Source organism: Gambusia affinis, linkage group LG03, assembly GCF_019740435.1.
Source record: "Gambusia affinis linkage group LG03, SWU_Gaff_1.0, whole genome shotgun sequence".
Taxonomy (NCBI): Eukaryota; Metazoa; Chordata; class Actinopteri; order Cyprinodontiformes; family Poeciliidae; genus Gambusia; species Gambusia affinis.
The window spans coordinates 6,998,633-7,014,336 of record NC_057870.1 but is presented as its reverse complement, the minus strand read 5'-3'; the positions used below and the strand labels follow the sequence as shown (position 1 = coordinate 7,014,336).

At 40.4% G+C, this 15,704-nt stretch overlaps 1 protein-coding gene across 3 annotated transcripts in view; it reads right to left on the bottom strand.

Moving 5' to 3' along the window:
* The window catches only part of galnt9 (polypeptide N-acetylgalactosaminyltransferase 9), a 116,903-nt gene that overhangs the window by 76,502 nt on the left and 24,697 nt on the right, over positions 1–15,704 (bottom strand). For all 3 annotated transcript variants that reach the window (XM_044110754.1, XM_044110753.1, XM_044110752.1), the window contains one exon: positions 2,226–2,392. In XM_044110754.1, the coding sequence (XP_043966689.1) occupies positions 2,226–2,392 (167 nt within the window). The remainder of the gene's footprint in view (positions 1–2,225; positions 2,393–15,704) is intronic.

The window sequence follows — 15,704 nt, the reverse complement described above, 5'->3', positions numbered from 1 at the left end:
CTTTCATTTAGTTTTTTTGTTATTTCAGTGGTGGATTAGCTGGTGGGCTTTGGTTTATTTTCTGCTCTGTTATCCAAGTGTGAAGCAGTTGGGTAATGCAAACCCATCTTCAAAAAGAAATGTGTTTTAAATAACCGTTGTGGCACAACTGATGGCAAACAGTAATTTGAATAAGTCAGAAGTCGTTTGATACCTTCACCTAGTCCACCGTTACCATCCTGTGTGCAGCACCTGCTGGAAATAAAAAGAAGAGCTTCGTCCAGAGGCTAAAAGAAATGTTACTGTGAGTTATGAAATATTTATAGTCCAGGAGAACAGAATATCACGGTATGCTAATGAAAAAGTCTTAAGAATTTTGATGAAACTTCAAAAAGGCTAAAACTGCTGTTTTTTCATGAACTGTACCAATACTTGAAGCACAAGATGTTTTATTCAAAAAATTAAGTCTTAGACAGGGATTTTACAGCCACCAATATATATATTTTTTTTTTTATTAAAAGATGGATTTTATGTTAAGAAAGGGGATTCTATAGTTTTATTTTTTAAAGGTATTTGTTATAATAATATAATGTATAGTAATTTGATTCTCGATGCCCTGAGGTTGCCACATTTTGTTGTGCAATAACACTGAGGTATTAGGTTCTACTTTCTATTTACTTCACAAAGTCAAGAAGTCCTTTACTGACATTAAATTAATTATGGCTGATTTAAGTTATCCCTTAGCAATCATAACAATAAACAAACACAGCTGTTACTTGCTCTGAAACTACTTCAAGATTTCACTTCCCTCCATTTCCTTACCTGAAAACACCTGGCCCTGTTCTACGAATGTAAAATGTAAAAAGGTGTCTGCTTTTTGCAAATAATGTGGTTCTGTTGGCTTCATCAGACCATGACTTCCAGCTTTCACAGGAAAAGCCGAGTGTGCAGCGACCAGGATAGAAATCACCAATTCAAAATCCCAGACCATGGTCTTGAACCAGAAAAGGATGGAGTGCTTTCTCCAGCTCAGGAATGAGGTCCTGCCCCAAGTGGAGGAGTTGTAAGTATCTCAGGGTCTTGTTCTCAAATGAGGGGAAAATGTAGCAGGCAATTGATGGAGGGATCCATCAATCCCTCCTCAGGAGATATACAGAGCACTAGCATTAGCACTAGCTATCTTTGAAATGATAGTGCTGTACTAATTTGAAGTGGTGAAGAGAGAGCTGAGCTAAAAGGCAAAGCTCCTGATTTACGGGTCGATCTACTTTTCTGCCCTCATCTGTGATCACAAGCTCTGGGAGGTGACTGAAACAGTGACATACAAGTGGCTGAAATGTGTTTTACCCACCGGGTGTCAATCAGCTTTTGTGTTTGCTTATGATGAAATCTTATTTTACTTGGGTAGTCCTCGTCTTGATTTGCATTAACACTTTATGATTCCTTTTGACATACTCTAGATATCATTCAAATTAGGTCATTTTTAAGTGTACTTTAGATCTATCAACCCTCAAATTTAGGCTCAACGGGTTTAGATTTTTTTTTTTTTCTAAAGAGAGGAGTGGTGTCGGTTTCTGTTTCTGTCTCTTCCCTGGCTTTTAACTGTTCCCTCTTTGGTAGGAAGGCAGTGAGCTCCTCAGCGGGGAGCAGAGACCAGGCACTGGTGAATCCTCATCAGCCTTCACTCAGTATGCTATTAAAGCACCATTTTCCTCTGCCAGTCTTAAACGAGGCACGTTTGTTTCTTTGTGCCAAGTTGGGGAGTAGCCCAGAGTGGTCGGTAACCCAGCTGACGACCCGTCAACCCTCCAAACAGAAAAGCTCCTGGGATGTGGACACAAAATGCTGTCAGCTGGTGTGGGCGCCACAGCACATATGGAACTAAAGGATTTGCCCACATCGCTATGGAGACAGCAGTATGCAGCAGCTTAAAGAAGGATAGAAAAAAAACCATCCCCCCACTTTTCCTTCGTTCTTGTTTTTAAGCTATTTTAAAACCCTCACACTGATGTGTTCACCCTCAGGAGTTATTCATTCTTTCTTCTGTTACTCAAACACAAACGTTTTGCCTCCACATAGAACATATGGAGGCAAAACGTAAAATCGTATCCACGTGCTTTAATATACACCCCATTTTAACTGTCGAAAAATAATCGAAACGATTGAATAATCAAATCTATAACACGCTGATAACCTCCACCAAATTTGGATTTAATTTCGTCACCAGTGCCATAAAACGATCTTACCGCTGTCACTGTTGTCGTCTACCAAAATGATCTCCTTCAGCAGGTGTGCCGGCGTGTGGTTGACCACGCTGTGGACGGAGCGGAGGATCACCGACAGCGCCTCGTTCACGAAGATGAACACAACGGAGATCTGGGGAAGGTCCTCCGGGTACGTCAACTGCTTACACCTGATGGAACCAAAGACATGTCAAAATCCATTTTTAGCCACTCCCAAAAAGACTTTTCTGATACATTTTAGAATTGTAACGTCTGATGAAATTAACGACAATAACATAGTTTCTGCTTTTCCTGTGTTTGATTACCGTACATCAGATCTTCTAGGAGAAGAAAAAGATAATGTTTTGTTAGCTAAAACAATGAAAACAAAGAAGTTTGTACATATTTTTGTCAGATTGCTATAGTCACTGGCACATTTGTTACCATGGTGCACATTATTTTGACTTTCTCCCCTAAATAAAATGTATGCATCCGAAACAAGGTCTCTCTTAGAACAGGATGAGAGCAAGTAAAAGCAAAAGAAAAAGGTTTAATTTGAAGAATCGGCTCCATCTGATTAAATCAAGGCTACTCTGAACCATGACAGCACCTGCAGGATATGTTTCACAATTAATTCAATTATTTTGTTAGCTTGGTTTTTACATTTTATACCTACACAGTTTTGTAAATAAGCAAAAGAGTGCATAATTATAACATATTTTGCTATCCTTTATAGGTTTCAGGCTTTCCTTTATATTAACCTCTAACCTATATACTGCATCTTTTCTCAAACACTGATAGAAACTGAGATTTGGAGGCATCTCAAACCATTTGAAATCTGTCTCCTTTTCATTCAGTGGTAGGAATACACAAAGAAGCGCTGTGAACTTTTGCCTAATATTTCTTCTGTTAGCACTGCCTATCTCAGAGGTTTGCAGATTTAATTCTCAAAGCTCCAAATCTGATCTTTAGATAAGATTAAAGATTCAAAACAACTGCTGGATGTTTTTCTTTCTCCCTCCAAATGAATAAAATCAACATCTACAAACTTCATTTGAACATATTTTTGAAGACAACTTTGACTGAAGGGCTGAAATATTTAAGTATAAAGATAAAGTATGTAGACAATTGGAAAAAAAAACAAACATGTTTTTTGGTTCAATTCACACAAAATGCTGTGTATTACAGTGGATTGAATGTTTTAATGTGACCAATTCTTTATTCCATGTGCATTTTTGGAATAACAGAAATCATAAGGCTTCAAAAAAAGTGTGTTAGCTGGACACAGATTGACGTGGCATCATGTCTGGATCTGCACCTGTGTTTTGAGAATTGCCATTCTTTACAACATGGTAAAACTTAATACAGGGTAATAGTACCCTGTAGATTTAGAAAGTGCACAGAAAAGACTTACAGACTCCAAAAAATATAACCCAACCCAACAGTGAATCAGATTAACCAGATCCTTCTGTGCAATTTAAGGCCAAATATGATTATAATGCAGGATCAATTTTCTCATCTCTCTAATGTAATTTTTTTCCCTCTCCATTTTGGTCTTTCATCTTCTATTTAATCTCACATACCATCTCTAAAACAAAGCCTCTTTCTTTTCTAAATTTGTTATTAAAACCCAAGTTCAAATTACCACTTACCAACCCTAAATAAGACAATCTGCACACGGATATCAGGTCCACCAAACGGCTGCAGTCTTTTTAAGAGATGTTTGGGGGTTTTCTCACATATTTGCACCAGCTTTGAAGTAAAATATAACACAGCTGACCAAACCATGGCACTTAGCAGCTGCTGAAGCGATTGGCTGTCTGATACGTGGAATGTGTTAGTGCAAACCCAATTAGGCTTTGAATGCTGAAGTTAAAAGAAAGAAAGAAAGCAAAACATTTTCCACCATCTTTCTCCATGTTTGCTTGAACCCTACTGAGTAGGCTGGATCACTATGTAGGAGTAGTGAGGTGAGTATTACTAGCAGAGGAGAATTATTTTCAAGACAATGAATCATTTGTGTTTCTGTGCAAGAAAATTTATCAGAGTAAATAAGCTAAAATAGAAACAAATCCATGTGGTACATTGAGCTTTAATGATTTTTGGCTTAACTTTGAAGGCAGCAGGTGTTCATTTTTCATTTATTTATTTTTTTAACCAAACTTCAAACCAGGCCTTTACCAATGTGAACCCAATGTGGACATTATACACATGCATTTTATATTAACACCAACACATGGTACTTTACTCAGCAGTGAGAAGCAGTCAAGGGAGGCAAGTGAGGCAGAGGCTGTCATCATGAAAAAATAATATATAATGATAAAATAATTTATATTGCCATTTTCACCCTGTGGTTTGTACTATGAAGTATTTATTTTTTTGTATTTAGCTTAAAACAAGTTCTGGACTGGACTTCAGTGAGTATTCTATGTGTTGAATTTTCTATTTCTATTTAATTATCACATGTTTATATTATTATTGGCTTGTTGTCCTGCTCCAATTCCCACTTTATGTCATTTGGGTTTTATGCAACTCAAATGACATACAATGAAGTTTGTGGTGCGTACATGTCAAACGGAGGGGAAAAAAAGTTCAAAGAGAGTGAATACTTTTTGCACGCCGGCCCTGTAACCGCTTTTCCTCTCTTGCCGTGAGCCATCTGAACTCCACCGGTGCTTGGCTCCCAGATAGCAGCGATAACTGGGACACAGCAGCATCCGCGGTGTCAGGCCCCTGGGGGACGGCTCCGCAGCAGATGGATCTCAGCATGGTGCTAAAGTTATATCCTCCTTCTCTTACCCAGAAAACCTTCCTGGAGCTCTGCAGCAACTGGTTTGTGTGGGTGAATTTTAATGTGTGTGCGGAAGGGCTTGAGAAGATTCTCACCTTCAGTGAAAAGCGTCGGCCAAAGACGGCGTGGGATGACACAACAGATGGTGCACGCTGAATTGTGCAGTTACATTGTAAACACTTTTTGTTAAGATGTGAAAATGGGAATACTTTTTTTTTTTTTTATGTTTTTCCTCCCTATCATTGCCTTCTCATACTTCATAGCCGGCAACCAGATTCTTGTAAAATGTCAAAACTTTAATTTTAACCGCAAAGAAACTGACTCCATTGAGAAGAAGGAGACGACGACGCAGGACTGTGCAGATTTAATTTTAAAGAGACATTTATTTGATCACAGAAACGTTTATGGTCCTGTAAACCTAACAGGGTGGCGTGCAGGCTGACAAAGCCACTGGGCTCCTACATTATTAATAATAGCAACTATTGTTAAATAGTTGTTAAATTATTGTTATTGATTAGAAATTGTAACATTGTCACTTTACGGCTCTTCAGCTTCAGAATGCATAATCAACAGAGCATCGCATAAAGATTAGTCAAAGTAAGGCGTCGGAATAAAAACACATTTTTGTATTTACCGAAGAACGATTAGTGAAGGCAGAATCAGAAATCCGTCAGAAAAAGGAAGAAAAGTCAAACTTGGTCACCTCTTCTTTTTATTCTCATTACAATTCTGGGAAGTTGATGAGTAAATGGGCTGTGTGAAAGCGTGCTCAATAGATTTAATCACACATTTTCAAGGAATTTGCAAACACTGCAGCATCGTATTTTTGCCAACTCATTTCTGACATCTGTAAGATGAATCATAACTGAGTTTATGCTGTTTAAAATGTTCCACAGCACTAAGGCGAGATGACTGAGCTGGTGTGCGTTACAGTTTCACCATTTGGTCCCGTTACCACCGCTGACTTTCAATTGGGATTTTTACGTGAGAGACTCAAACAAAGAACCACATCTTTATGAAGAGGAGGAAGGTTGAAATGTGCTTCTCAAAATTTTTTATTTTTTTTTTAAAGAATGAAAATCTCAGAAGTGTAGAGTGTTTTAACATTCAGCCTTTACCTGACACGTCGTTTTGCTGCCGGATGGTGAACCTGCTCTCAGCGCGGAACAAATTTCTTTAATCCCACTCCCGCTGAATTTCTAACCACGACCTCACGCTCCTGCTGTTTGTCTCTGTCACTCCTGCAATATTTGTGACGAGTCCCACCCACCGACCCCCAACCTTAGCTGATGAACTGTACATTTCAATAAATGGAAATCCACTGGATGCTTTACTGCAGCTTGAACAGGAGCAGAAGATCTCAAATATATAGCAAATGTCCAATCACCTTTTCATGTAAACTGAGGCCAACGAACCAAAAATAACATGCATGTACACAATAAAATATGCATAACAAATATATAAATAAGAAAATATATAAAATATACAAAAAAAAAAAAATTGGCCGAAATTCATAATTGCTAAACATTAATACAAAACAATGGCTCAGAACGTACAAATGAAAAATAAAATGGAGTTCAGTGAAACTGGAACTGATGTCTCACTTGTGATTGCTGGGAATATTCCTCACACGGTGTTTGGGACTGAAATGGCAGTCAGGCGATGAACTCTTGTTATTTTTTTCAGTCAATGGACTTTGAACAATCTCATCCTTTTATCAACAAACTTTTTTTTTTTTTTTTTTTAATTGCCGTGATTCCATTCAACTAAGTTATTTTCTCAATTCCAATTTCCATAGTCAATGGAAACACAGCTACTGTCACTTGAGTTGGAAGCAGCAGTCACATGCGCAGAGTGGCTTTGAATCGCTATGTATGCTTTCAGAAACGTGTGCTCTTGCTGCTGAACGTCATACAGATGGTTGGCTAAAGATGGCAAACCCGTTGGGGTGTAATGGATATGTTACGACTCGGGTTTTCAGGTTTCTCCGTGTGCAGTCTGTGCTTGGGTAAACCCTGCTTGTGCTACAATGAGTGGAAACAGAAATCATTCTGACAGATTTATGCATTGCACCACTAAGGGGAACGCCGGCACGTGCCTAGAAGCCAGGTTAGAGGGGGCGAGAGGGGGACTTGCTAGCGAGCAACTATTGGGCGACTTGCTTCCTGGAGCTCAGTCGCTCTGAAAGTAAACTTTAACCAAAAGGACTCCACAGTTTTATAGAGGAGTCGAGTTGGGAGCAAAGTGGAAGGTTACGCCTGGGACGTGGGCGTGCTGATTCTGTTACAAGCTAGCACTCTGGACATGGAGTGGCGTTTTCCTGGTCAGAAAGGAGCTGGGAAGTTGAGCAGCAGGATGAAGTTGGATTTGCCTGCACACAGTTGGATCAGCTGTGTTCTCCTACATTAATCCTAGACGGGGGACTGAACTCTCATATTTGGGAAAAGATCAGAAGAAGAAGTGTAGAAATCAAGAAAAGGTTTGCTTAGGCGAAAAGCCCAGCTGTTTAGAGCTGCATTTGATTATCAGTAAATGGAACATTGATCAACATAGTGGATGTGTGTTGATGATGCCATTTGACAAAAATGCTTGTTTTACAATTAGTGACTGTATGATGTGAAGCAGTTGGAACTGCCTTGTTGCTGAAGTTTATTTACTGTGCAAGTAAATAAACTTAACTTCTTGGAATCTAATGAAAGGCAAACGTAATAGAACAGGAACATCCGGTTGTAAAACGAGGGGATGAACTGGGGTTTTGAGAACTGACACAGCCCTTTTGTGAGGCAGCTAATGTTAAAGTCGAATGCAAACATGAGAACAGACGGGATCCATTAAAAAAGCCTGAGGCACATCCATCAGATGTGTGACAAAGGTTTTCACAGAGGTTGTTGAGAGTGTCACAGATTTGTAGGTTTTGTGATCCTGTAGTTCCAGAGATCTGCGCACAGCAGCATGTTAACATTTCTGAATCGTTTGAACCTTCTGCACTTTTAATCCATCCTGAACAAGCTGGGCATTTTGCTCTCTGAACAGTTGAGTTAACACAAATGACGCAGTCGTAGTAGTACTTTCTAATAAAATCAAACATGGAGAACCAACATTTAGTTTTATATATAGAGAAATCCCTACTAGTACATAAATGATGGACTACTTATTCTTATTAAACACGGGGACCCATATGTAGTTTAATATTTTTAACTGTATATCTCTCTTTAGGATTTTGTTTTTTGTTTTCATTTCCTTCGAATTCATGCAAAGCACTTTGAAATGCATTGTTGCTGAAAATGTGCTATATAAATAAAATTACTTTAGATTACCTAGTAGTAGTTACTGTAGATGTAACTCCCTACATCTAACTCCTTCCGATCATCATGAAGTGCTTCGAGAGACTGGTGCAGAGTCACATCCTTGCCTGCCTGCCTGCTGAGCTGGACCCTCTCCAATTTGCCTACAAAGCAAAGAGGTCCACAGAGGACGCTGTATCCACAGCACTTCATGCTGCTCTGACCCACTTAGAGAAGCAGGGGAGCTACGTCAGAATGCTCTTCGTGGACTTCAACTCAGCATTTAATACTATACTCCCCCAACGTCTGGTGTCCAAGCTAGTAAACCTTGGGCTCCCATCAGCCACCTGCAGTTGGATCCTGGACTTCCTAACAGGTCGCTCCCAGAGGGTCAGATTGGGCCCCCACACCTCCACTGCTCTGAGCCTGAACACCGGATCACAACAGGGTTGCGTGCTCAGCCCACTTCTCTACACCCTCTACACTCATGACTGTGTCTCCAACCACCTCAGCAACAAGATCATAAAGTTTGCAGATGGCACGACTGTTGTTGGTCTCATTTCAGGCGGAAAGGGGGAGCTGGAGTACAGGGATGAGGTGAAGCGGCTGTCAGAGTGGTGCAAAGTCAATAACCTGCTCCTCAACATCTCCAAAACAAAGGAGATGGTGATCGACTTCAGGAAGAACAAAACGGACATCCAGCCTCTCACCATCAGTGGGACCTGTGTGGAGAGGGTCCCAGTGTTCAGGTTTCTGGGCATGGAGTTGGAGGACAAGCTAACCTGGAGCACCAACACCAAGGAGCTGCTGAAGAAGGCACAGCGGAAACTGTACTTTCTGAGAATCCTTAAAAAGAACTGTCTCCCCTCAGACCTGCTGCAGGCCTTATATCACTGCTCCATAGACACTGTGCTCACGTACAGTCTGTGTGTCTGGTACGGCAGCAGCACATCCTCGGACAAGAAGGCGCTCCAGAGGGTTGTCAGGGCAGCAGAGAGAACCATAGGCTGCCCCCTCCCCACCATGGAACAGATTTACACTTCCAGGCTCCGCAAGAAAGTTCTGGACATTTTAAATGACTCTTCACACCCTGGCCATGGTCTCTTCCAGCTGCTGCCATCAGGCAAGAGATACAGAGCAATACAAACCAGGACAAATTGCCTAAAAAACAGTTTCTACCCAATGGCAATCATGGCACTAAACTCAAAGGCATAAGAACTTCTGCTCTTGACACCACTCTGTTAAAAATGTAAATTCTGTTTACTCTGCGACACCTCCAGGCGCTGCAGCGATCTACTGATGTCTATTTATTTCTCGTTTTGTGCTGTTTGTTTCTTCATCGTTTTATGTATGTATATTTATATTGTGTGTTGTGTATGTCTATATAACCTGCACTTTAACTCAAGTCAAGCACGGTCTCAATCTCGTAATTTGTTGATGACAATGACAAATAAATCTTATCTTATCTTATCTTAACTTAATACTAAAATAAGTATAATTCTGAATCCAGTTGCATCTTAAATTTTGTATATCACCAACTTCTAACTTAATATGCAGAATTACTTGAAGTTGTGCTACTTATATGCATTATGAGAGCACGAGGAAACAAATGTAACTACTGTATATGTTGGTGGATATGATTTTTAAATTTTATAGACTGTTAGTATTTTTCTTTAGAACTTGCATACCTAATAATCCCTGAAACTTTTACATCTAGAATCCATCATTTTCTTATTTAAGCCTTGCTTTCAATCAGTCACATTTTCTGGAGAACAAAAAGGCTAAATCTGTCCTTTGCCCATCAGCGAATCCTATCCGCACGTCTCGTCTTTCCGGCAACATTACTAAGATGACTTGCTGCAGTGCATCTTGGCGCACTGACTTCAGTACAACTGACAGCGAGAATCTGAAACGTGTGATTAGAATCGCTGAGAGAGTCGCTGGAGTCTCAATCCCTTCCTTGGAGGACGTTTTTATGAAGAGATGCCAGCAGAAAGGCCCTCTCTTTTGTCAGAGACGCCCCTCGCCCCCTCCCATGTGGCGTTTAATTTCCTGCCTTCTGGGGAAAAGATATCACTCTGCTGAATCAATAGCAAAGCAGAATGTGCAGCGTCATCAGTAACATGCACTCAGTCCATTTGCAAAAAAAAAAAAAGTAACTTTTTTAACTGTAAGCGTATATTACCATTACCGACCAATTTAATTTGGTTTCTTTCTCTTATGACTATATAAGATCATTCTTTTTGATCTCTTATTTTGAAAGTCTATGTTGTGTTCTTTAGTCTTTCTGTTAGGGCTGGACGATAAATCAATAACGAATCATACAGCGACAAACTCATGACCAATATCAATAGATAATATATCGGAAAATGTTAACTCATTTTATTGAACTCTGATACAGGTACGCACTGCATTATGGGGGATGTAGGCAGAGGATAGACTTTGTCCGTTCAACTTTTCACAGCCAGCTAAACAAGGATGGTGGCATCAACAAACTCACTCACTCTTTGGTTACCTAGCAACAACCTCTTGAGTAACTTGCGCAGCAGCAGTTTCAGGTTTCACTGTGCCTCATTGCTCCTTTGAAATAAAAAAGGAATTGCATGGAGTGAAAACTGTGGATAAAACTACCATCACAGCACACTGTATTGTTTATCTGAGCGAATGTAAATCATGTTAGTGGAGATTTAAGGTGCCCCGCTTAAATGATAGTTATAAAATTAGATAAAAATGAAGACCTTCCCAGAGATTGCTCCTGTTAAAATTCTTAGAGCGATGCGCTAAGGCTCATTTGTGAAATTTCTTACTAGACTCTTTAGTTAATAGCGACATCTCCTCATGTGTGACAATGACAATTTGCAAGGTTTCCGCATTGGGCAGGTAGTATTTGCATCTCTGGAGGGGAAAAGCTTTAATTTCATGCTCTGTTATCAATCACTTCCATTACCGCACTTTGTCTGCGTTTGACAGCAGAGGCTAATAAAGGAAAAGCTAAAAGCAAGGAGGGTGTTTTTGATGAAGGACACCGCATAGGTCTATCTATATTTTTAAACTCTGTCCTCCTGCTCTTTTGGGAGAATAAAAAGCTGTGAATTTTTATATTGATAACCCTTCCACCATATAATTTCAGTCTCTCCCTGTGTTTTATGCCTTTCCCCGAATGACTCAATTCTCTTTCTCACGGCTTTCTCTTCCATCTGACTTGCCAGGTCTATAAATACAATGAAAAATCTGGCAGCGAGCATGAGTAGGGATTTATTTTTTTTTTGCATCACAGCTCTACTTTGCAAAGACTTAAGCGTGACATGGTGAGTACGCAAAAAAAAAAAAAAAGAAAAAAAAAAAAGATTGGATGCATATTTCACTGCCGTTCGCTTACACGAGCGCTAACGAGGTTGTGTCTCATGAATTTTACCAAAGTGGTGTCTTGAAAATGTCAACGCGGGAGGTGAGAGGGGAGGGCAAGGCACCCGGATCGCTTCTAATGCAAAACGTGTTGGAGGAGAGGAGGATTTTAGAACCCACATCAAAAAGTGATATTGTAGTTCCATTGCCCTGGTTATGGGATCCAATTTGGGGCATCAGTCACCCTTAAATTTCTACCTGTCCGCAGTGGCGAGGGAAGCCTTGTAAAGCTGTAACAGAATGAGCGATCGGCTCATCTGTTAGTAATGGGACTGAGCGCTCTGGCCAGCTCTCATAATTTGATCCGGAACAAGCTTTGACAGAAACAGAGCGCCAGATTAAGATGTATTCCTATCACACCACCCCCTGCTCGCTTCCCTTAGCAGCCCGCGGCTCTGGCCCCTCTGACTTTTCTCTTCCCCCACCCCATGCCTACCCCGCTGGCCACTTTTATTTGCTGTGAAATTTCACATTAACCTCCCATAACCTGCAGAATGCAGGCAAGACCAAAGCAACTTTCCAATCTGCGAGCACTTTTCCCTGAAAGATAACCGTTTTGCCTTGTCACCTCCCCTTTCTGCCCCACCACCTCATCCCCCACCCCACTCTTTCCCCATTTCAAGAGATAAACTCTAGCAGTGAAAAGAGTAACAATTTGCAGGAGGAGCTCCTGCGCCGCAAAGACCTTATGATCCCATTCTGCAGTATCAGGCACTTAGAAGATGAGGTTAGCTTGTTTCTTCGGGCTTCCTCTCCAGTTATCGTCCTCCCGCAGGCGGACAAACACAGACGAGGGGTCGTCAGGAGGGGGGGGATTGCGGGGAGAGGGGAGAACGCAGCATACGGCGTGCTTCAATAAAGTTTTGGATTTAACTGCTATTTTCCGTCAAAAACAGAAATCAAATCTTGGGCAAAGCGACCATGAACATAGAGGCGAGATTAGGTGTAATTGAATAGGAATCCTCTTGATAGAGGAGAACTGGAGGTTGAAAGGCGGCGTTGGTTCTTTCAGATGAATTTTGGATGTGGGTGAGAAAACAAAAACCTGCATTCCTCCTTGTTTGTTTTGCCAGGGATTCCGTAATCTCACCAGCTTGCCTGCGTTTATTGTTTTTTCCCCGCCTCATTCCCCCGTGAGCCGATGTCATACTCATGAGCCTCCCAAGGACGGCGGATGGCGGGCCCAGAGTTACCGTAATATACAGCCTACTTAAGACCCCTTTGTATCCAAGTTAAGAATGTCACTCGCACAAGTGAAGGGCTGAGGGAGAGAAATACAGGCTAGCAGGTGGCGAATGGGGATTACAGGCTTTTGAGGAAGATGCTGTTGGGGCTGTAATTATCATGAATTGGTTTTGCTGCAGACAAGGCGTATTGAAAAAGACAGGGGGTTGGAAAAATGTGTAGGTTTCTCTGCCTTGACGATGGAGTTTGGCTCCCTGTAGTTATCACACACCTCTCTGCTCAATGATTCGAATTTCAATTTAATGCCTATAAGAACCAAACGCATGTGTTTGACCTTAATTCTGGAGTTCTGCACTCCCGATTTACCAACACGGAAAATAAGGAAAAAGAAAAACTACAAAGCAAAAATACAAAGCTATAAGGAATATTTTTATGTCTCCTCTTGGTGTCCCATTTTCAACTTGAAGAGATAAAAAATGGCTCAGTTTGTATTGAATTTGACACAAATTCGTATTTTTAAAGAATGTATTTAAAACACATTTACAGATTACTTGACAGCCCCAAGTTAGGCTACCGAAGTGAGACTGCAGTTAAGGAAAACACTACAGAAAAGCAACTTAAAGCCTACAACACAATCCTAAATATCCAAAGTACGTGAAACAGTAAATGTCCAGAAAACAGAATCATTTAACCAACACCATGTCCTCCACACTATTTGAACAATGTCTAGCGCTTAGATTTCAAAACTCGTGAGGGAGAAATGCAGCACAGCCAGGCTTCTTCATGCTAGCTGGACTCATGATGCCATTATGCTAATTTGATAAAAGTCAAACCTAGTGTAATGGTAGCATTATCCTCCTTAGTCAGTCAGGGATTTCTATTTTTGTTTGTGTGCTTGGTTAAATTGAGTGTTTACTTTTTCACACTGAAATTCCTTGTCGACTGAAAATATGATAAAAACAAGATCAAATTGAGATCAATTTATTGACTTAATTGAATGTCTGGTATAATGTTCTGTTAAATGATGCATGAACAGATGTTTCTCTTTTAAATTTGATCGCTTCTCAAGGGTGGAACAGATTTTTTTATTGTGACAGAACCCCAAGAGGACATCTATCTCTCTCTTCTTTTTTTTTAACTATCTTTATCTGGGATCAGGCTGTCAGAGCAACAATTCCAGCCAATATTTCCAGACTTCTTGGTCCTTAGCGGCCTCTCTCGGGTTTTCCAGAGGGACCCCAGGCCAGACAGGGCTCCAATGTGGATGACTGACAGCTTTGACTAGGCTCTCTTATTACCAAGACAGACTGGTGCAGTGTCTGTGACACTGTGGCGGCTGTCCTAGTCTGCCTTTCTCTATTTGTGTCCTGCTCAGTTATACCCCTAGTCATTAAAATGACACTAAGGCACCAAATTCCTTTCAAAAGTCCACGACTTAAGACGAACTTGTTTGAAATCAATCTATTCCTGGCTGATATTTCTGAACAATCTGCTACAAATCACTCCACTAGCAGCTGGAGGCGTCTTTGTTTTTATAAGAATCCTGCATTGTAAATGTACAATCCTGTGCTGAACTAACGAGTCACAGTTTTGTACTTATGATCAAAGCGTTTGCAGCTGCCGAAATTCCATTCACATTGAGAGAGAAGGAGACTTCAGACGCTGTTCTGTCTGTCGTGTGACCTGTTCTGTGCTGCGTTGTTCTCAGACCCCTTCAGCTAACCCGGAGGAGCCGCACACTCAAAACACAAACGAGTACTTCATTTAATCCACAACTTTTACTGCAAGTTTTGTCTAAACCAAATTACAGCATGAATTATCAAAACATAGAGTCGTTAACAAAACACGCTAAAGACAAGTTAGAGATCTTTCTCTATAGTACTTATCTTAGCATATCAGCCAGATAAGTCACAGTGCTAAAGTAGCAGTTCAAGATTGTGTTAGTTCCTATAATTCTGGCTTGATGCTTCTTCTCTTCTTAACAGTCTTGTTCTAATGACAAATCTAGAAGCATCTTTTTTTTTTTCTTACTTCTGTCTAAAGTATGACAAAGCTGGCAGAGATAAAAAGCTTTCTTTGACCAATTCAGTGTTTTCTTTTGTTGACGTGCTTGTTGAGCCAAAAAATAATTTTATTTCTGGGACAATTAAAGAACAGATTAGTAAAACTAAGAGAGAGAAAATAAGTGTTATATTGTTCTTTTACAGCGTGGGAGGACAAGCCTACTGAAGCAACAAGTGCAAGAATCCACACAGAGCCATAATAAAGGCAGCTTTTCTAATCAGAAACCAGCACTCTTCATTTCTGCTTTTCCATAGAAAAAATATTTTTTCATTAGAAACACTTTTAGATGACTTTATTAATTAGCAATCTTCTCTTATTCAACTCCCCCTTTCCTTGTCTAATTTTCTGGGCTTGAAAAAGAGCAGAGAACAAAGGGCCACAGATGAAATTAAATTTTTCCCCCCCCTCTAAACCCACAGAAACCTCTCTTGGCCATCAGATTTCCTCTACACCACTGCCTGTTGCCATTGTTCTTTGACACGGTGTAATATAAATGCCACTGGCAGCGCTGATTATCAGCAAGCCCCTAGAGTCCCGACTGTAATAGAGCTACATTTCATTTTCTAAATGCTAAATTTCTTTTAAAATGAAAAAAAAGCCAATAAAGGTCTGTTCTGCTGGGAAACCACCCTCCCTTAACCCCCAGATAATTTACCATTTGTTTAATTACAAGTTTAAAAAGACAAACCAACCATCATCATCATCATCATCATCATCATCATCAGCATCATCTTCTCAGAATCTATTCATGTTGGGTTGAAGCGTATGCCTTTC